Source organism: Hemibagrus wyckioides, linkage group LG07 (assembly GCF_019097595.1).
Source record: "Hemibagrus wyckioides isolate EC202008001 linkage group LG07, SWU_Hwy_1.0, whole genome shotgun sequence".
Lineage (NCBI taxonomy): Eukaryota > Metazoa > Chordata > Actinopteri > Siluriformes > Bagridae > Hemibagrus > Hemibagrus wyckioides.
Window position 1 is genome coordinate 29026023 of NC_080716.1, and position 23208 is coordinate 29049230.

At 38.1% G+C, this 23208-nt stretch overlaps 1 protein-coding gene across 1 annotated transcript; it reads left to right on the top strand.

The window, feature by feature from the left end:
• Nucleotides 1-144: 144 nt before the first annotated feature.
• LOC131356715 (Fc receptor-like protein 5) lies at nt 145-16962 on the top strand. Its single transcript, XM_058395899.1, has 16 exons — nt 145-565; nt 2115-2150; nt 2608-2910; nt 3085-3390; nt 3689-3964; nt 4262-4510; nt 12265-12300; nt 12603-12878; nt 14078-14353; nt 14619-14867; nt 14922-15071; nt 15408-15500; nt 15588-15638; nt 15756-15830; nt 16050-16127; nt 16196-16962. The coding sequence occupies exons 1-16, from the start codon at nt 535-537 to the stop codon at nt 16279-16281; spliced, it is 2571 nt and encodes an 856-aa protein (XP_058251882.1). The 5' UTR covers nt 145-534; the 3' UTR covers nt 16282-16962.
• The last annotated feature ends 6246 nt before the right edge of the window (nt 16963-23208 follow it).

The window sequence follows — 23208 nt, forward strand, 5'->3', positions numbered from 1 at the left end:
CTATGTATGCTGATGATAAAATGTTTTTAAAAGGCAGGAGAACCGTATTTGTTTATATTGTGCTGTTATTGATTGATTAATAAGATTGATATTATAGATATCATCAAAAGAATCATTTTCTTCACATATCCCAGCTGATCAGAGTGCATGGGCAGCTATGATGCAGCATCCTTGGAGCAGAGAGAGTTAAGGGCCTTGGTCAGGGGGCCCAACAATGGCAGCTTGGCAATGCTGGGGCTTGTACCCCAACCTTCTGAGAAACAGGCTAGAGCCCTAACCAATTAAGCCACCACTGCCCCTTATAATAACTAAGATAAAAATCAATTGACATCCATTGCTGTCATTTGTCCATTTTTGAATGTGGATGTGTTGATCAAAAAAGCAAGTGTTTTTACTTGAAAGGGGAAGAAACAGGCACAACAAAGTCTGTAAGTAATAAAAGAGAAGTTGAAGGACCTCTATCTCTTTTAAAGGAAGTATCAATGTATTAACCCACAAGTGCTCTGTCAGTCAGTCAGTCATTAGAGGAACAGCATGGAGCTCAGTCCACTCTCTGTGATGCTCTGTGAGTAAATGTTCTCTTTGTGTCTTCATTAGAGTGAGTGGTGGGGTATAAAGTTGTTCATCTGCAGTCTGAATGTCCTGAGTGATGATCTTATTGTGTGATTAGGACATTGTGTGTACTTCAGCATGACTGCTCAGGTGGATCAGTGTCTCCATATCTGTTATGAGAAGGGTTTAGTTTGATGTGTAACTACTTTTAGTAACTATGATAGTTCAACAGGTAAAAGTACAAGTAGAGCAAGTTTAAAACATGCACAGAATGCACAGAATTTTTAAGCATGTTAGTCTAAATTAGTCTTATTGAGAAAATGCCTTGCTCCCTACTGTAGCTGACTGTTTTGTTACTATTATTGATCTATACAGGAAAACTCTCAGTGCAGTAAGTTCAATCTAATACACACATACACCGATCAGGCATTACATTATAACCACCTGCCTAATATTGTGTTGGTCCCCCTTTTGCTGCCAAAACAGCCCTTACCCACTGAGTCATGGACTCCGCTAGATCCCTGAGGGTGTGGCACCAAGCTGTTAGCAGCAGATCATTTAAGTCCTCTAATTTGTGCGGTAGGGCCTCCATGGATCGGACTTGTTTGTCCAGCACATCCCACAGATGCTGGGGAATTTGGAGGCCAAGTCAACACATCAAACTCATTGTTGTGCTCATCAAATCATTCCTCAGCCATTTATGTTTTGTGGCACGGTGCATTATCCTGCTGAAAGAGGCTACAGCCATCAGGGAATACCGTTTCTACAAAACTGCAGCTCTTGTGGGGAAACACACCACAAGAGCTGCAGTTTTGTAGATCCAGTTGTCTATCACAATTTGGTCTTTAAATCCTTACGCTTGCCCATTTTAACTGCTTCTAACACATCAACTTTGAGGACAAAATGTTCACTTGCTGCCTAATATATCCCACTAACAGGTACCACGATGAGGAGATAATCAGTGTTACTCACTTCACCTGTCACTGCTCATAATGGTATGCCTGATAGGTGTATACTCAATTAATGTCCAGATAATTATAATTTTTTACCATAATAACAATTGTATTTCTATTGATCACAAAAAATAACAGTTGATATGGTGCAAAAACAAACACTTCTCATTAGACTAGTGCACACAAAGGGCAGTCATAGTGTTAGAGGCCTGAGAGCAGAGATGAGTTGGCTGTTCTGGATTAACTTCTCTTTTCAGCTCAGTAGTGATGATGGGGAGATATGTGAGAGAGTTCAGCCGACTTAAAACTAACTGTAACTGTGGTGGACCAACAGAAAATTGATTTGTTCATATTGGAATATTAAAAAGAAATTTAAAACCAGAGTGTGTGCAGTATAGATGGGAGGTGAGAGATGGTGTCTGTCTGATGCTCAACTACACATACATTAACTGTGGTTTTAATTACTTTTCTGAAATAAATTTACACTTCAGTAGTACTTTATGTGACAGCAGATCAGTACATCACTGTATCCAATATGTGCAGTGTTTAGTCATGCACTGAAGCTTTTACATGTTTACATCATGTTCTGTGTCTCTATTCTTTTTTTAGTTCTGATTTCACTTATACCAGTGGCACAAGCTGAAGGTGATTTATATATGTATATATTTCATTGATGTGGACATGTTTAAGTGAATTGGAGGAGAGACAGTACTGTTTTGCACAATACCATATATAGTTTGTCCATTTTTTCATCCATTTTTCCTTTTCATAGCTGTAAAGAAAGGATGTTACTTTTACTTTTTCTCTCAGATCAGTTCATCTCCTATTCAGTTTGGCTTTGTGTTCTCAGTGAATTCACTCTTGTATAAAATAAACAGCATTATGAAATGAGAAAAGAACAACTGAAGAAGCTGTACTACAGAAAAATAAAACATAGTTTTACTTTACTTTCATGTGATTCTTTAATTATACATCCAATTATTATTAGAAATTGTATGCCTAATTAAATCTTTCATAGTATTATGTGAAATGATTCTGATCACCTCTGTAGAATTAGAAACTACTGTATTTGTAGTTTATAACGAACATATTTATTTTATAGGGATTCATAAAGCTGTGGTGTCCATAAAACCTGATACGCGGGTGTTCACTGGAGAAAAAGGTGTTACTTTCAGATGTGAAATAAAGGGAATAGGAGCGCCCACTGAGTGGACATACAGCTGGTATAAGAATAATACTCTACTCCAACATGAGGGAAAAGGCAGAGTCTATAATGACATCACAATGAAGGAGTTCAGTATCAAGTCTGTTAAAGACTCTGACAGTGGTATCTACACCTGCAGAGGACAGAGAAATAACTCTCAGGACTCAGAGATCAGTGATGCAGTTACACTGACTGTATCAGGTGAGTCTGTGGTAACAACATCTAGATTTTATAGCACTTACAATCTCTTTTTTTATTACTGTTGCAGATATATGTGATTGATAGCTCAGTGGTTAAGATATTGGACTACTGATAGAAAGGTTGTGAGTTCAAATAAAGTAAATGGTTTACAGATGTGTATTTCCCATTTAACAGTGAGACCACAGCCAGTACTGAGGGTATCTCCACAGAGCTGGCTGACTAAAGGAGACTCAGTGACTCTAAGCTGTGAGGTTACAGACTCCACTACAGACTGGACATTCAGCTGGTACACAGTTGTTTTCAGTAGATATAATCAAAGCTATATCAAGCTCTTGTCAGACAGCAGCAGAGGATCTGGAGGCAAATATACTCTCTGTTCTGCTGCTCTAAAAGACACAGGACTTTACAGGTGCAGAGGACAGAGTGGAGAACGACCCTTTTACACAAATTACAGCTCTCGAAAGCCACTATGGATCACTGGTGAGGAAAACTCACAACACTGGTCTGTTGGGAGTGTTGAGTATAGATGCATAAATAAAATATAAAAAATTACACAGCACTGAATTTTAATATGGAGAATCACAGCTGTGCTAATGTTTGGTATAAAAACCTTTCTCTTGAGTGTCCTGAGTGGCACAGCTGAGTAGGCCTAATCACTGGTAGTGGATTATTCTCACTCACAAAGCACTGTGTAATTAAATGAGGTTTAAATGTGTTCAATTATGCCATAGAAACACAATATAATAATGCATGTGATTTATAATGATCTGTGTTTAAGGTGAATCTTCTCCAGTCTCTCTGATCATCAATCCCAGCAGAACTCAACACTTTTCTAATGACTCTCTCTCACTGAGCTGTGAGGACCAGAGTAACTCTACTGGATGGACAGTGAGACGATACACACACAGTGAGAGAGTGTTAGATTGTTCACACTGGGGATCAGTTACAGGATCTACATGTAACATCAGCTTCCTCTCCACATCCTACACTGGAGTTTACTGGTGTGAGTCTGAATCTGGAGAAAACAGTAATCCTGTCCACATCACAGTGCATGGTGAGTCTTCATGTAGTGTGTTTAATGTTAAAGGAAAAGAAAAATGTTTAATTACAGAATATTCAGAACTCTGAACTTGCAAATGGGAGATAAACTGCTCAACAATGGATACATAACTAGTTTCTTTCAGTAATGTTTGAAAGTCTTCAGTAGAACACTGAATGAGGCTGTAATGAAGCTCTACACATATTTAGCATTACATTCTTAATCAAAAGAGTTTTCATCCAATTCCACACCACAGATACACTATTATATTTAACAGTGAAATCAAACAGTGGTGTAAATTCTCTCTTCTAGATGGTGATGTGATCCTGGAGAGTCCTGTCCATCCTGTGACTGAGGGACATCCTCTGACTCTACGCTGTTTATATCACAACCCAAACCCCTCAAACCTCCGAGCTGATTTCTATAAAGATGGATCAGTTCTCCAGAACCAGACTACAGGAGAGATGATCATCCAAAATGTCTCAAAGTCAGATGAAGGTTTCTACCACTGTAAACACCCAGAGAGAGGAGAATCACCCAAAAGCTGGGTTTCAGTCAGATGTGAGAAATCATTCAAATAATAATTTAAAATTAACTCTAATGTACTGAACACAGTAGCTTCACCTAATATAATATAGTGCTTTTTTTAACATAAATCTGTGTATCCATTATACTTTGTGGAGACATGTTGTGTATCTGTAAGTAGTGGTGAAAATTAATGTATTTGTACTGCAGCTTGAGCTAAAACACAAAAACAGTTCAGCATGAATAAAACATGATTATAATTATATATTTTTATTTTATTTCCATCAGGTGTTGAAGCTCCATTCTCAGTGCTCATGCTGATCTGTAGTGTGGTGACGGCCTCTCCGTATCTGCTGGTGACCATCATTCTGCTGCTCATCTGTTACAGAGCTCGAGGTAAGAACTCTTTCAGTACATCTCTACACTTCACATAACGAGCATCCTGACTTTAGTGCAAGAAAAACATTTTCACCTTATTAAAAGTAGGAAGCATTTGTCTGAGGTCTGAGGGTGAATTTGAATGTGACAGATGTTTGTGTCGAGGTATCTCAAAAGATTGCATGGTCATTTAAAAAATTGACACAGTTGTGATTGTCAATATTCTGAAATTAAAAGAGGTGCCATTCAATAGAGGAATAGGACACACTAATAAATTGTTTGTTGTAAGTGATAAAGAATCTCTGACGTACATTTTGCAGTTACTTAAGGTGCCTCAATGAATGATGTTTATTTTCACATCTTTTCCTGAATTTTGAAAAGATCAGATAAATAGCATTAAGCATAATTAAATATGTTTCTGGTATAAACAATTAGAACAAACTTCCACTAAAGAAAAAATTTATTTTTGTTATTGTTATTTTTTAACAGCTCACCCTGATGAAAACTGAATTGAGAATGCAGTCAATGAAGAATGAGCAAATTTCCCATATGAAAAAGGATGCAGTGCTGTTTGTCTGGTTTTTGTTTTTGTTTTTTTCATTATTCTTATTATTAGCTAAAGCTTGCAAGTGTTGCTAATGGAAAGTAATGAATAAAAATAAACAAATAAAACATTCATAAAAAATTACTATAAAAATTTTTAAAAAATGTTAATATTTTGATGCAGTGTGTGAGGACTGAGCTGTGCTTCTTAAAACAACTTTGATAAAAATGCACTATGTTTGAAATGTAAATATGTAAATATTTAAGTGAATTTAATCTCAAAATTAAAATCTCAGCATATTTCATGTAACATTACTGATAATCTTTTTGGTGTTGAATGCAGATTTATAATTTGTATGTTAGATTTTGCTTGGCATTCTTTTTTTTTCAGTTGTGTAAAGTTTAATTGTAGTTGTTTTAGGAGATTTGTGGTTGGGGAGTTTTTTTTTAAACAAATAAAAAAATAAAAAAATCAATGCACCATTATTAATTCACTGAAATCAACCTGGTATATAATATTAAATAATATATCTGTAAAGTTTTATTAAGGTTTGAGAAAAAAGAAACTGTAATCAGGCTTGGAAAAATGTCAAACTGTGGTTTATTTTATCTTTCACTTTTGCTTTTCAGCTATTTAAAGTGTCTCAATATATCAATATACCCACAGTATTATATAAAGTACAAGTAAACTCTTAACTAGTCCTGTTCTTATTGAAATAACTGTTTTAATTGTATTTTTATGAAATCACATATGTTTTTTTTTTTATTTATTTTTGCAGACGTAAGCAAAACTTAAACAAGACAATGTGCACTTTATTTCTGTTGCTGACAGCAGATACAATGATCCTGAAGTATTATTCAGTGTATGTACAGGATCTCAATGAAAAAAGGTCAGGCACGAATGGTACACTGATGTCCAAGACTAAGATAACACTGACAGTGTCCAATACACAACACAGGAAACAAACATTACAGCACTGGCAGCGATTCAGACAATCAAAAGCTAATTATTAAGTGAAATACAAGGTACTACAGGGTAAATACAAGCAAGAAAGAAAGAAAGAAAGAAAGAAAGAAAGAAAGAAAGAAAGAAAGAAAGAAAGAAAGAAAGAAAGAAAGAAAGAAAGAAAGAAAGAAAGACAGACAGACAGACAGACAGACAGACAGTCCTCAAAGTTATAAAATGTTAAATAAACACACAACACAGACAGAGCTACTGGACAGAATGCTACTACCTCAACCTACTTACATAGAGGCGAGAGCTGGTCCCCGTGGTATTGGTGATCGCCGTTCCTGAGAGGGAGGAGCTAGTATTTCACATGAAAAGCCACAACTCATACTATTTCTATGGACATATACATATTGATCTTTGTGGGTCTTACTTTGGGCATTTCTGCAATTCTGCCTTCAGACAATCCCACTGGGCTGTAGAATAAATTATTAATTTAGTTTAGCTGTAGAATAAATTATTTTTTAGTATTGTCACTAGAGGCTGGTAGCTTCTTTCACTTGATTTTGTGGGACTGAGATGGTTGCACATGGTGCACTGTCTATGAGAATAGCTTTTTGTTACCCTCATCTTTAATGTCATTTACCAGGAAGAGCTGTTCTAGTATCACATAATTCTCTGCATATTTTTGAGCTTTGCATCAAATTCTGTCTGTGATACAAACGTTTCTTTAGTCGTAGTAGTTATTTATTTATTTTAATGGTCTTTATGCACACTCTCTTCTGAGAAACGTTTCTCAGGGTCTGTCAGCATTACAAACAACTGCATGAGTTCTCTTCCTTTTCAGCCAAAGAGCCCCACTGCTTCTCTGACAATAACAAGTGAGAGCATATTAACAACTGTAACCAAACAGTGACACGTAGTGGTCATTCCAGGAATTATTTTCATTACAATAATAGCATTTACCTCAGAATACCACAGAACACTCATCACATTTAATCCCCTCCCCCAACCCTAACACATTAGTTTTAATATGTTAAATAAAAGAAGCTGCTGTCTGTGTGTGTGGCCACTAAAATAGAAGCGTGTACCACAACAACCCTCCACCATATGAGAAGTCAGGAAGTGGTAAGGCTTTAACACACACCTCTGCTCTGTCAGTCAGTCAGTCGTTAGAGGGACAGGATGGAGCTCAGTCCACTCTCTGTGATGCTCTGTGAGTAAATGTTCTCTTTGTGTCTCCATTAGAGTGAGTGGTGGGGTATGAAGTTGTTCATCTGCAGTCTGAATGTCCTGAGTGATGAGCTTATTGTGTGATTACTACTACTTTCAGTAACTATGATAGTTCAACTGGTAAGAGTACAAGTAGAAAAAGATTAAAACACATGGTTTTAGTCATTTAATGAGTGTAAACAAGTCTGTGTTGTTGGAACCTGTACCTGATCTGGTCTTATTCTGGGGGTGTTTCCTGTACAGAAAAAGTTCTTAACCAAACCATGTCAGCATTACCTAGAAGTACTAAGCAAATGCCTTATAACCTACATATCCATATTTGTTATTGTTATGGTCTGTGCAGGGAAACATCTTAGAACTGCAAGTTCAATCTTATGGACTGTTATTATATTAATATTAGGTAATAATATTATTTTAATCATATTATTTACCTATTTCAACAGTTATGCAGAAACAAACACATTTCATTAGCCTTGGACACACACAGGGAAGTGAGAGTGTTATAGGCCTGAAGACAGTTGGCAGTTGTGGTTTTGTTCTATTTCTATTTTTGTTTATTCAGCAATGAGTTTTCAGCAGAAGGAGGTGTAAAAACGATGTTTGAGAGCAATGACTGATTTCACAGTATGGTGGACAAACATAACACCCCTAATAAGTATTAAAAGTTGGTCAAAACATTTAAAATCATCCATCGGAGCACAAGTGGAAAACTGCACAAGGGTCTGTACCGAAGAGACTCCTGGAGACTGGAGCGTGTGAAGTAGACTTCACTGTGTTGGGCTTTTCTTTTCTTTTCTTTTTTTTTTTACACCCGGGCTTCCTGAAGAAATAATAGTGCATCATGGAATACATGCAGCATGCTCTTTACCAAAATCATGTGTAAAAACTATACAGAAACAAATGCATTTCATTAGTCTTGCACACACACAGGGAAGTGACAGAGGCCTGCAAGCAGGGACAAGTGGGCAGTTGTGGTTTTGCTTCTATTTTTATGAATCCAGCAGAAGGAGGTGTGAAAATGATGTGTGAAGGCGATTCTCATGAAATAGACAGACTTGCGCTTGAAACAGTGGCAAATGAAACAGAGCGGTAAAAATACAGAATATTCAAAAGTATCAAAAACAAAACAACAAAAGACAAGCACAAATAGTCCTAAAACATGATCCAAGTCGAGGTCAAAGCAGTCCAGGGTCAGTGAGGGCAAACAGCAAAAATCTGAACTGGGGAAATAAGTAAATGGTACAAAAGCTGAATAACATTGTGGTTAATAGCAAGGAGCATATACTTCAGAACGAACTGAATTTTCAGAGTGCATATATAGAGTGAAATAGAGCTGGATAAATGAGTCCATGGTGTGAGTAATTAGTAATCAGAGAGTGCTGAAGTGCCAGTGGGTTCTGGTAGTTGGGGTCCACGGCGGTTAAGTTTGGAGGCTGCGGGATAACGGGAGGTGCATGTTTGCGTTCTGTGATGTTATCATACTAAACGTTGGACAAAAAATTAAAAATCAACCACCACAAAAGAAAAATTGAAGCTAAAGTCTGTTCTACTTGACAGAGAAATAAAGCATTGCCTTGCATGCTGCACTGTGTATGGTTGTGTACTATGGATGCCACAATACTCAATATAATATTGAACCGTTTGGTTCAACCTCCATGGTTCAATATGCGTATGTGAATCTCGTTTAATTTTTTTTTTTCAGTTTTTTGCTTATAATAATAATAACCATGCGTTTTATTACTCTCTGAACCACCTGTTTGTGTTTGCTTGTACTGTATGTCTACGTGCTGAGACAGACACGCCTCCCCGCGAGTAAATATCCAATCAGTGAGCGCTAAAGTTAGGGGCACTTAAACGTGCTAGCGATGCTGGTGTCAGATTTCACTCTAACCCTGGAGAGCGGTGAAGTGAGACAAATATGAGGAAACAGCGCCATCTTTCAGATCTGTGGTGTGGGAACATTTCGGATTTGTTGCGGACCATGATGCCAATGAAACAAAAATGCTAAACAAAAAAATGACTGTGTTTAAGCACTGTTCCACACGAGTTACCCACTGACATGGAAATACCTCCAACATGACCACACATCTGCAGCTGTGTGGAAGCAGGATGGCAGAGCAGGTAACACAGGTACCCAAAAAACAACAGTCCCTAGCTGATTCCTTCCAGCATTCAGACACAACTGGTTCCGAGAGACACAAAAAATAATTCTAATATCATAATTGCAATTATTTTCTGTGATCGGTGAGGTGGGCTTCCGGCAACTTATAAAAGTGCTCGAACCGCGTTACACACTACCGTCAAGGCCTTTTTTCCCCAACCTCTATGAAAAAACATGCAAAAAAATTGAAAATGCTTTGGCTAAAGCACAAGGCCTTGCTCTAATAACAGATACTTGGACCTCATGGGCAACAGAGAGTTATCTCACAGTGACTGGTCATTACATAGCGGGTTGGGGGGAAAAGAGCTCCGTACTCCAAACCCGCCTGCTGTAATAAAATCATACAAGCGCTAATTTTTATATCTCACTATTTTCAGTACACTACAAATGTGTACAAGTTGATTTTTGCATTTAAGTAAAATAAAGAGAATTGCAACTAAAACCATTTTTTTTCTTAACATACTTACTGTTCCTGTCACCTAAGCAAAGAATAATGGAAAAAAAAAAAAACTTTAATTTGCCAAGCTATCAGAACCGAACCGAACCGAAAACCGTAGTTAAAAACCGCGGTACGTATTGAACTGTAGGTTAACTGTACTGCTGCATCCCTATTGTGTACATAAACAATAAAAACACTTGTATGTGAAAACAGAGATGTGTTACAGTTGTTCCTTTGCACCTTACAGATTTATGGCTGTTTTCTTGGAGATAAAATGACTATAAAATGACTATAATGAATATTATTGTTAGAGCTCAGTAATAGAGGTCAGCTGTGAGGACACAAGTGCAGATGAGCATGGTTTTTGAGTCCAAAAATACAGATCTAAAAACATCAGGCACAAAACAGGCAAAAAAAAAACAGGCTCAGGTTGAATGAGGTGCAAATGGTACAAGTCCAAGGCTAAGTCAAGTTCAAAATGTGCAGTGGTCAAATAAGGTATGAACAAGGAGAAACAAGGCCTCTGCTAAAGACACTCTCCAAGGGAAAGGTCTTTGGTAAGCCTTCACAGGACAAAGGTTCACTAGTATCACAATTTAAAAAAACACTAGCATATACTTCTTAAAGAATAGAATACACATGAGGGTTTGAATAAACGGACTAATATTGACGGATCTTCCAAGGCGATCATCACGAGCACCAAATTCATTAGTGTTAACCTGGAGGAGAACCTGACCTGGTCACTCAACATCAGCTCCATCAGTAAGAAAGCCCAGCAGAGTCTCTACATTCTGCAAAGCCTAAGGAAAGCCCATTCACATCCCCCATCCTGACCAAATTTTAAAGAGGAACCACTGAGAGCATCCTAAGCAGCCACATCACTGCCTGGTTTGGGAAATGCACGTTCTCCGACGCTACATCAAAAAATGTGGACAGCTGAGAAGATTATCAGAGTCTCTCTCTCTTTCTCTTTGTTCTACCACAGACATTTACACCTGACGCTGCATCTGCATGTCCAGCAGCCGTGTGGATGACTCCACACATCCACATACTAAGTTGCACAATATGCACTTTATGTGGCTTGGACAACTTACTTTTCAGTCCTTAGCTCTGTGTTGTTCTGTGAAGCACCATGGTTCTTAAGAAAAATAGTTTAATTTCATTATGTACTGCATCAGTTATATATGGTTGAAATGACAATAAAGGCTTCTTGACTTAATCAAAGGGCAAAACCCAAATAAGCAAATATGTACAAGTAAGGGGAATAACCAATGACCGGGCATGGGAGGAGCAGTGTTAGCTTGCTGTGAGGTAGAGATTCATGACAATTATCTCATGTCCATGAAAACTGAATTCAGACCCTCTTTTCATTTTGGCTTTGATAGGATTCAGATCAGACTGGGCCATTCTGAAACATTGAGCTTCTGCTTCTAAAGCTATTTCTTTGTTGACTAGGATTGTGGTTCGTTTGGAATGTGAAGATTTTGTTCATGTTCAGTTTTTGTGCCAAAATTGGTTGGTATTGATTGGAACTATTCATAACTCTGTGTCTCATATCCCTTTCCCACCAGAAGAAAATGCTTCATTTTGGATATGGTGTTCTTTGGCTAATAAGCTCTTTTTTTAAAAAACGTTTTAGCGTTATTCCTAAAAAGATCTTGGTCTCATCACACTCATCAGTAACCTTTAATGTTACTGTTCAGCACTTTGCAGCATCCCTGATCATTTTTCTTTTTGGCCTTTAATGATTTTTAGAGGGATGTTCTTATTTTTGGTAATAACACTTTTTCTCCACATCTGGGTGATGATTTTTAAAGAGTTTCATGATACATGTAATTTCATGAGACACTTTTATGCCCCTCTTTTGATCGATATTTTTCAAAAGTGAGATCCCATACATGCTGTGCAAGATCTTTGCAGACCCTGACATTTTCTTTAGTCGTTTTTACTTTACTCTATAAATAATACATTTTAATATATTGTATTCCTTGGACATGAGTTGAGTTTGTCAAAGATATGCGGCTTTCAGTCATACACCATATTATTTCCATGTTTACATCATGTTCTGTGTTTCTGTTCTGTTTCAGTGCTGATTTCACTCATTCCAGTGCCACCTGCTCAAGGTGATTATATACAGTTATATTTTACCTTTACCTAGTACAGAGTCAGATAGAGCTACATGTGTTAAAAGAAATTTGAGCAACATTAAAAGTTTAAAGTTAAGTCTATCCTATCAATCTGAGGTTACTGACTTTTTAGACCTGAGACGCAACCCTGACTGAACAAATAGTTTTTCAGCCTAGACTTAAACACTGAGACTATTGGAACAATAAAGAAAGCTCTGCCCCTTTCTGTAGTCTTCATTATTTAAGGCACCAAGAAACTTCTTTATGTGTAGTCTATTAACTGCCTATTTATTTTATAGAGATACCTAAAGCTGTGCTATCCATAAAGCCTGATAAACATGTGTACAGTGGTGAGAATGTCACTTTCAAATGTGACATACAGGGAAGCAAAACTGAGTGGACCTACATCTGGTTTAAGAATAATTCCAGGCTCGACACAGAAAAAAGAAGGAAAAAGGAGTTCAGCATCAAGTCTGTTAGAGACTCTGACAGTGGTGACTACACCTGCAGAGGACCGATAAATAACTCTCCGAGGTCAGAGATCAGTGATGCTGTTACACTGACTGTATTATCAGGTGAGTCTGTGGCAACAACATCTGGATAGTTTTACACCTACAGTATAATTGTGGTGAGTCAGTGTGATTAACAGTACACAGCAACCATTAAAGCAGTTAATCTCATCGTGTCTTTCCCCTACCATGATCTAAATCATTAGAAGATAATTTGAGAATATAATTATAACGTTTTCATTTGGGATGCCAGTAACTCAGATTTGGCCTAGACAATATAGTGCATACCACTGATGGGGAGAAAGAGCTACTACACAGCTCTCAGTGATTCGGTTTGGATTATAGTGAGGGATACATCAGGAGTTTTCACTACATTCACCATGGGTTTGATTCAGATGATTCCACTTATTTTGAAAAAATAAAAAATACTCAATGATGATGACAAGAAGGATGAAATCATCTAATGCCTCATCTAACCGTGTAATTAGATTTATATTAATATCTACTATTTTTCATAATAGTATATTTTTAAATAGTAATTTACTATTCTGTACTCCTTAGATGATCTATTAGTCATAGAATGATTGTTGTGTATTATGTAAATGTACAGATTTCAGTATAATTTTGTATTTCTTCTGTAACAGAGAGACCAAAGGCAGTACTGAGTGTATCTCCACAGAGCTGGCTGACTGAAGGAGACTCAGTGACTCTAAGTTGTGAGGTTACAAACTCCACTACAAACTGGACATTCAGCTGGTACACAGTTGTTCTTGACAAATACAACCATAGCTATATGAAGACTAAACCTGTGCTCCTCTCAGACAGCAGCAGAGGATCTGGAGGCAAATATACTCTCAGTTCTGCTGCTCTTCATCACACAGGACTTTACAGGTGCAGAGGACAGAGAGGAGAACGACCCTTTTACACAAATTTCAGTTCTCAAAAGCCACTATGGATCACTGGTGAGGAAAACTCACATCAATGGTCTGTTGGTGTATTAAATATAGATTCGTAAATAAAATATAAAAAATTACACAGCAATAAATTTAAATATGGATAAATATTGTTTGGTGTAAAAAAATCTTTCTATTCAGTCTCTCCTAACTGAGGAATGTTTAACGCAGTCGAATAGCCCTAAGCACTGGTAGAGGATATTTCTTATTCAAATAGCACTGTGTAATTAAATGAGGTGGAAATGTGTTCATTGGAAATTATGAGAACACAATCATAATAATACATGTAAAATATAATGTTCTGTGTTTAAGGTGAATCTCCTCCAGTCTCTCTGATCATCAATCCCAACAGAACTCAGCACTTTACTAATGACTCTCTCTCACTGAGCTGTGAGGACCAGAGTAACTCTACTGGATGGACAGTGAGAGGATACACACACCGTGAGAGAGTGTTAGATTGTTCACACTGGGGATCAGTTACAGGATCTACATGTAACATCAGCTTCCTCTCCAGAAACTACACTGGAGTTTACTGGTGTGAGTCTGAATCTGGAGAAAACAGTAATCCTGTCAACATCACAGTGCATGGTGAGTCTTCATGTAGTGTGTTAAAGGAAAAGGGAAATTTTTCATTACAGACTATTCAGAACTGAAATGGCAGAAAAACTGTTCAACAAGACACACTTAACTGGTTTCTCTCAGTAATCTTTGAAAGTCTATAGTAGAGCAGGTAGAACAATGAATGAGGCTGTAATGCAAATCTGCACATCTCTAGCTTTATGATGCTTATTTCATCCAATTCCACACCACAAAAGACACTAATGAATTTAGTGGTGTAAATTCTCTCTTCTAGATGGTGATGTGATCCTGGAGAGTCCTGTCCATCCTGTGACTGAGGGACATCCTCTGACTCTACGCTGTTTATATCGCAAACGAATCTCTTCAAACCTCCGAGCTGATTTCTATAAAGATGGATCAGTTCTCCAGAACCAGACTACAGGAGAGATGATCATCCAAACTGTCTCAAAGTCAGATGAAGGTTTCTACCACTGTAAACACCCAGAGAGAGGAGAGTCACCCAAAAGCTGGATCTCAGTCAGATGTGAGAAATTCTTCTGATTTGATTTTCTTTTAATGACACAGTTTAGATGTACAGTGTTTAAAAGCTTAAATTCTGCTCTCTTCTTCTCCTCTATCTCAGGTTCTATATCCAGTTCTGGAACTGTAGGAGTGGCTGTGGGACTGAGTTTGGCATTTTTGTTCATTTTATTAATCTTCCTGCTGTGGTGCTGCAAAATAAAGAAAGGTCTGTTATCTGCTTTAGTTAAGTTCTACAGAATATAATACTTACTTAGAATATAGACTATAGAGGATAAAGCAAATATTGAGCTATTTGGAAATATTTATTTGATGAAAATTTATGTTTAGATTATTTGACATATTAAATTTAATATCATCAGTGTCCTGATTACGGTGTATAAAATAAAATGTAGATTGCATAATAAATAAGACAGAAATACATACCTAACAAGACTGTTATAATTTGTAACTATTGCTCACTGTTTAGTTTTACTGTATAAAAGAAAGAGTTTCCATTAGTATTTACACTTTGTTCAGATGTAGAATCTCTCTCTCTCTATAGAAAAGCAGCAGAAATGCAATCAGACGTCTGAGCGGAATCAGAACCAGTCAGGAGCTGAAGACTCTCAGTCAGGATACACACCATTTCAGGCCGGTCAGACACTGTCTCAATGACTGTTTATTTCTGCAGTTTTAGAATTTCTTTTAATATTTTTCTGAGACTTTGTTCTATTTTCTGAAGGAGGTGCTAATATTTATGCCACTGTGGATCAGGCAGATACAAGTGGAACAGGTAGCTTTATTTCATTTCCGATATTTCCTTTTTGCATTCTGAGATTTAACTCTAGATTAACTCTATACAGTAAAGTACAGAAGTATCTTGTTGAGACTAACACACTGCACTGTTCAGGTGAAGCTCTAGCTGAAACCATTGAAGCCACTTACGCACAGGTCACACAGAAACAGATGGCAAAGAGGAACAATGGTAAAGTATTTAATGGTAGAGTATATTTTTAATAGACATCTATAACCCTGACAATCTTTGTTCTGAAAAGATGCTGCATGCAGAATGATAAAGGATTTACTCTTACTATACAAATACGACTAGACAGTTTAACAGCACTATGGTATAACTGATGCTATAATTAATAATGTATTAGAAGGCTGGTGATCACTGTGATGGTTTTGTTCTCTGCTTCTGCAGATGTTGATGTTGAACTCAGTGAGGTGACTTATGCTCAACTTGAAATAAAAGAGAAGAAAAAGTCTATGCAAGAAAAAGGTACAGAAAATCATATCATATTTTGATTGTTTTCTGGACTTTAATTCAAGATCTTTTGTTACAATTAGAAAAAGCGAGTGAAGGGGCTGATACTGTATACTCAGCACTGAAACTGAACAACAAGGTAAGACTGATGACATTGGCTTGTTATTAAGCTTAAAAGTCAAACCAAACACCATGAAGTAAGAAATCTAGATTAATTCATCATCCAATTTTATCCCATTACTGCTTCCATGATTTTTCCATCTTTCTCTCAAATCCCAGATTCTGTCTTCCTTTTTGATGTCATTACATTTTTTGTTAGATTGTGTTTATTCCTCCACATTTGTCGTTATTTAATGTATAAACACAAGAAATTTATTAACTGGATTTTAGGCAACTTTTTCTCAATTATGCTTCATAGTATTCCTCTGATATTTACATTACCTCTAACAGTATACCAGTTAAAATATTTCACTCTGCACTCCTTTAAATGTCAGATTTATTAAATTGCTAGTTTATGTTTCTGGCCTTTCAGCAGAGAATTTATGGAAGCATGTCTTTACTTAATATTGTAAGAGTCATCAAATTCTACTTCCTTAAGTTACGATTATATGGCCTTCTCTTATTGTTTCACTCTGAGAGCACTAAGAGCAAATTTCATATTTGATCACATTTCAATTAATGATCAGCAGTAATCTGATGTTAATGTCTAAGCTTCATGGCACCAGAAGAGAGTCTGAGCATGAATTCCAGTATATTAATTGAGCAAGCAGGATTGGTTCAGTGTGAAGGGTGGGCCACATGGGTATTACCAGGAACAAGGTTTCTTGACCTATATTTATGTGATCTCTTTCTCTCTCTGCAGTGACCAAGTGGCTGTATATGCAGATGAGGCTGTGGTTACATGACAGGTTCTGTGAATGCTTTTCACAGAAAGCTAAATTTCCTTCAGCTTATGCTTAGCACCAGCAATGTCAGAACATATTACCTTATTAAAATATTAGTTCCACATTGATGACTAAGTCATTCTAATGACATTTAAAGCTCAAATGTTGGTTTGATAGTCCATTCTTTATATATGAATATAGCTAACAATTCTCAAAGTATATACACTATATTGCCAAAAGTATTCGCTCACCCATCCAAATAATCAGAATCAGGTGTTCCAATCACTTCCATGGCCACAGGTGTATAAAATCAAGCACCTAGGCATGCAGACTGTTTTTACAAACATTTGTGAAAGAATGGGTCGCTCTCAGGAGCTCAGTGAATTCCAGCGTGGAACTGTGATAGGATGCCACCTGTGCAACAAATCCAGTCGTGAAATTTCCTCGCTCCTAAATATTCCACAGTCGACTGTCAGCTGTATTATAAGAACGTGGAAGTGTTTGGGAACGACAGCAACTCAGCCACGAAGTGGTAGGCCACATAAACTGACGGAGCGGGGTCAGCGGATGCTGAGGCGCATAGTGCGAAGAGGTCACCAACTTTCTGCAGAGTCAATCGCTACAGACCTCCAAACTTCATGTGGCCTTCAGATTAGCTCAAGAACAGTAGCAGAGAGCTTCATGGAATGGGTTTCCATGGCCGAGCAGCTGCATCCAAGCCATACATCACCAAGTGCAATGCAAAGCGTCGGATGCAGTGGTGTAAAGCACGCCGCCACTGGACTCTAGAGCAGTGGAGACGCGTTCTCTGGAGTGACGAATCACTTGTCTGACTGCATTGTGCCAAGTGTAAAGTTTGGTGGAGGGGGGATTATGGTGTGGGGTTGTTTTTCAGGAGCTGGGCTTGGCCCCTTAGTTCCAGTGAAAGGAACTCTGAATGCTTCAGCATACCAAGACATTTTGGACAATTCCATGCTCCCAACTTTGTGGGAACAGTTTGGAGCTGGCCCCTTCCTCTTCCAACATGACTGTGCACCAGTGCACAAAGCAAGGTCCATAAAGACATGGATGACAGAGTCTGGTGTGGATGAACTTGACTGGCCTGCACAGAGTTCTGACCTCAACCCGATAGAACACCTTTGGGATGAATTAGAGCGGAGACTGAGAGCCAGGCCTTCTCGTCCAACATCAGTGTGTGACCTCACAAATGAGTTTCTGGAAGAATGGTCAAAAATTCCCATAAACACACTCCTAAACCTTGTGGACAGCCTTCCCAGAAGAGTTGAAGCTGTTATAGCTGCAAAGGGTGGACCGACTTCATATTGAACCCTATGGATTAGGAATGGGATGTCACTTAAGTTCATATGCGAGTCAAAGCAGGTGAGCGAATACTTTTGGCAATATAGTGTATATTGGTGTATATATAACTCTATACTGCAATGTGTTTATTGCAGTATAAGTGCCTACTGACTATTATTTTTAGCAGTTTGAGGTCAAGTATAGCATGCATTGAAATGAAAAAAGTTTATTTAATCTAAGTATTCTTTTATGCATTAGTTATAAAATAGTTAATAATTAGTAATTTACTGCTTAGTTATTAGAATGCATTTTTCCAGAATGATTTTTCTTTTTCTTGTAATGTACTTTTTTACATTATCTTTTTCCATGATCATTCCTTTGCCGTCTGTCATTTGTAATGTTGCTTTTACTTTTTAATCTATTCATTAATTAAAATCATTTAACCATTCACTTATGGCACAATATCATTTATTTAAAGTCCTTTCTTTGTAAAAGTACACCATTTCATAGACTTTCCATGTTGCATACATACTTACACCTCATTTTGATACAAAAGCTTTGCTAGTTCATGAAAGTTTATCAATAGTTAGTTATTACTTTAATTAGGATATTATTCTGTACTTTTTTTACTTAATGACGGCATTCTGGACAGAGCTTTGGTTGAGGGTGGCAAGACTTGCAGTGGAGCGTATCACAGATGCATGTTGTTATGATGCTAGGGTAGTCAGCAGATACTATTCACCCCTGGTAGAGTTCATGATTGTGAAGCGCAAACCTTTCTATCTATCAAGGGAATTTTCTACCATCTTGATGGCCGCTGTTTACATCCCTCCTTGCTCAATGACGACTGGATTGGGGCACTTAGTGAGCTCTACAATGCCAGTAGTGAACAAAAGACAGCCTATCCAGATGGATTTTTCATCATGGCTCTAGATTTTTCAATCATGCTGACCCCAAGTCTGTGTTTCCAAATATACTCCAACATATCGATTTTCCAACATAAGGGGTTTACACAATTCTCAGAGGATCATACAAAGCCTCACCCATCCCCCACCTTGGTCTCTCTCACCACATCACTGGCTAATGCCAGTATACAGACGATGGGTGAAAGTCATCAAAACAGTTCAGAGGCAGGTACGAGTGTGGACAGAAGGCACAATCTCAGCACTGCAGAACTGTTTGACACCACAGACTAGGGCATGTTTAAGCAGGCAACCACTTACAACCAGCCCATCAACATCCAGGAATACACAGTCAATTGTGGCAAACAAATCCAGAAAGCTCAAGGTAAAGAAAAATGACATTGGAAAACATAAACAGAGCTGGTACACAATGGCAATGAAAAGAAAACACAATGAAAAAGGCTTGGTAGGCAAATGAATGCAATATTTAGTGCTGACCATCGGCATGAGCATGTCTTAAAATGAGCATGTCTGATTCCTCTGATCTCAGACATACATATGTAAGAAAAAGAGAGTATGCCCTCCTTGGGCCTAATACAAGCATGTAAAATGCTTGAGTTTTATGTAAGCATACCAGGAAAAAAATCATATGCACAGGTCTTAGTTTTGCAAAAGATCAGCTGAAAAAAACACAAAACCTCTGGAATAATATCCTTTTTGCTGATGCGACAGTGGTGGAGATGTTTGGTCATGTTGGCAAATACGAAACACATTTTATTAGCACAAACACTCCATTCATCAAGGACAAGGGTGGAGCACTGATTTGGAGCACTGATAATCTCAAGAACACAGCAAACTGTCATTTGAATAAATAAAGAAGGAAAACAATCATGGTATTAGAATGATCAAACCAAAGAACAGATCTCAATCGTATTCACATGACACAGTGTGAGCTTCACAAATACATACTGTGTAATCAATAAATGGCTGTAAATTGTGTTATTTTTTCTCAGTGGATATGACTTTGGATCCTCGTACAGGACTTATTCAACTCATCCTGTCTCATGACGGGAAACAAGTAAAATGTGTAAACATAGAACAGATAACCTAGAGAGGATTAATTATGTTGCCTGTGTGCTGGGAAAGAAGGGATTCTCCTCCAGGAGTTTTTACTATGAGGTGCAGGTAAAAGAGAATGGTGAGTGAGATTTAGGCATGGCCAGAGAGTCTGTTAACAGGAAAGGGCAAAATGCAAGTAGCCCTCAAGATGGATACTGGTGTGTGGCTGAGAAACGAAACTGAATATGAGGCCGATTAATCTACTCATGTTCAGCTCTCCTTGAAACAGGCTCCTCAGAAAGTGGAGGTGTTTGTGGATTATGAGGGGGGTTTGATCTCCTTCTAAAATGTTGATGCAAAGTCTCATATCTACTCTTTCACTGGTCAGACTTTCACTGAGAAACTTTATCCATACTTTAGCCCCTGTTGCAATGGTAGTCAGGCACCCCTGCATACTACTCTTTAAGAATTAGAATTGAATAGAGACTAAACGGCAGTGAATAGTCTTATGTCTGTAGGGGAAGTCTGGTTAGTCTTTGCGTTAGCATCAATTAAAATGTATAAATGTGCAAACATTTTAAAAGATTTTTTTTCCAAGGGAATATGTTAGCAGTAACAACAACATGCAGCTGCTGCAAGAGTAAGTAAGTCATACATGACTCATTCCAGAGGAAGGAAGGCATTCTGAAATGTTTTATCTAGATCTAAAAAGTCAGAAGTCGGAGTCAGAATCTCACATAAAAGTGAACTAGCTCAAGTCCTTGTTCTTTAATACGTTGCACTCAGTTTACCATACACTTACTTTTGTATGCATAGATGTGTGACCAGTAAAATTGCTACAAACTGATACAAACTGGTAGTCAGATAAGATCAGAACCAGAAACAAACTGTCCCCTTCACAATAACAGAATTTTATAGTCTTTTATTAGTCTTTAAATTTTTCTGTAGTATAAAAGCTGCACTGAGATCAGTTAAAACAGTCCTGGTCAATTATTTGTCATTTATTATTTTAACTGATGCTGTCTCTGTGCTAAAATGAGGCCTAAATTGTGACTAACTGATTTTATATTTGTAATTTCTCAATTAAATTTCTTAATCAGTCATCCTTACTTGATTATATAATAGCATGAAATGTATTTTATTTCATTACTGGAACCTGCATTAGAGTTCTGAAGAATAGAACTACACCAGGTTACATATGTTCCCTGAGAAGGGAAAGAGATGCTCCGTCATGGCTGACACTATGGGGAACACTTCTATGTGGAAGTAGTGTATGAAGCTCTGTGTGAAATCATGCCAATTTATCGGCTCAGGTAGGCGATGTGACGAACCGGAGCACACCAGCAAGACCATAAAAGGGCATCTACATCACATTACTACAGCTTCTACATGTCTGAAGGAAGCACGAGTGGATGTCTGGGGTGTGGATAGTGACGCAGCATCTCGTTCCCTTCTCAGAGAACCGTTTTATATACATAACTTGATGTAGTTCCTTTTCGAGGGAACGAGATGGTGCATCATGGATGATGCTATGGGAAGGCCAATACCAACGCTGCCACAGGCCGGGAGATGTTTGTCCCAGAGGTTGTAAATTAGCACAAATGAGCCAGAAGCAGAGCATCATTAGCCCTGCAAGACGCAGGACACAGGAGTGGGGTCCAGGTCCAGGTTATACAACCTGATAAAGGTGTGCAGAGAGGACCAACGCCGCAGCACAAACATCCTGGGGAGAACGACCCTAGCCAGGGTGCTGCCACATCCTCAGTTGGGAGAACATAAAAATATATAAAATCAGTTGACATTCCCTGCTGTCATTTGTCCATGTTTGTATGCGACTACATGAGACAAAAACAGCAAGCGATTGCTGGGTAAGGAACGGGCAAAACAAAGTTTGTATAAAATAAAAGAGAAGTTGAAGCACACCTCCCTCTCTCTCTCTGGAGTATAAAGTTGTTCATCTGCAGTCTAAATGTCCTGAGTGATGATCTTATTGTGTGATTAGGACATTGTGTGTACTTCAGCATGACTGCTCAGGTGGATCAGTGTCTCCATATCTGTTATGAGAAGGGTTTGGTTTGATGTGTAACTACTCTCAGTAACTATGATAGTTCAACAGGTAAGAGTACAAGTAGAGCGAGTTTAATACACAGGGTTTAAATCATCTAATGGGAGTAAACAAGCCTGTATCTTCTGTAAGCTGATGTCATCTGCTGCTCATGATGACCTATCATGATCATTAGATCTGCTAAAAGAGTCTAGACAGAGTCTAGGAACTGGTCCCCCTCAGGGGCCAGACCAGAGGTTCTAAATCTCAGGGTGGGGGGGGGAATCGCCCATGCACCTGAGAGAGGAGGCTCCTCCTGACAGGAATCTCCCAAGGAGCACAATCCAGAAGGGAAAAGAGAAAGGCACAGGGCACAGTGGGTCAACTCCTCACAGGCAAACATAGCCACTTCTGCCCAGCCAAAAATTGCCATATGCATTCCAATGCCATTCCCCGGGCCTCACCAGGAAGTCTGCTTCCCAATCATGTGCTCTGGAGTGTAAAAAGCTCTCAGCAAGAGAAATCTGGTCTCTACCTAGGGCCAGATCTGGTCCACCAACCTGAACATGGGGCATAACACAGACAGTCTAGACAGACAGGACAAACAATCGACACAAACATACGGTTCCTGAAGACACAAAATCTGTAGTAATGTGACATAGATGTCATCACATGACTTCATCACATGACCTGCCCGAGCCAATAAATCAGCGTGATTTCAAACAGAGCTTCAGACACAGCTTCCACATAGAAGCGTTCCCCATAGAGTCAACCATGCATCGTTGAGTTCTCTCAAAAGGGAACTGCATTTTGTTGAGAAATTCATGGGGCAATGCTAAATACATCCTTTAAGGTTAATAAAGGCCAGTTTTCTTATTTATCACTCAAAATCAGAAGGATGTTGCTTA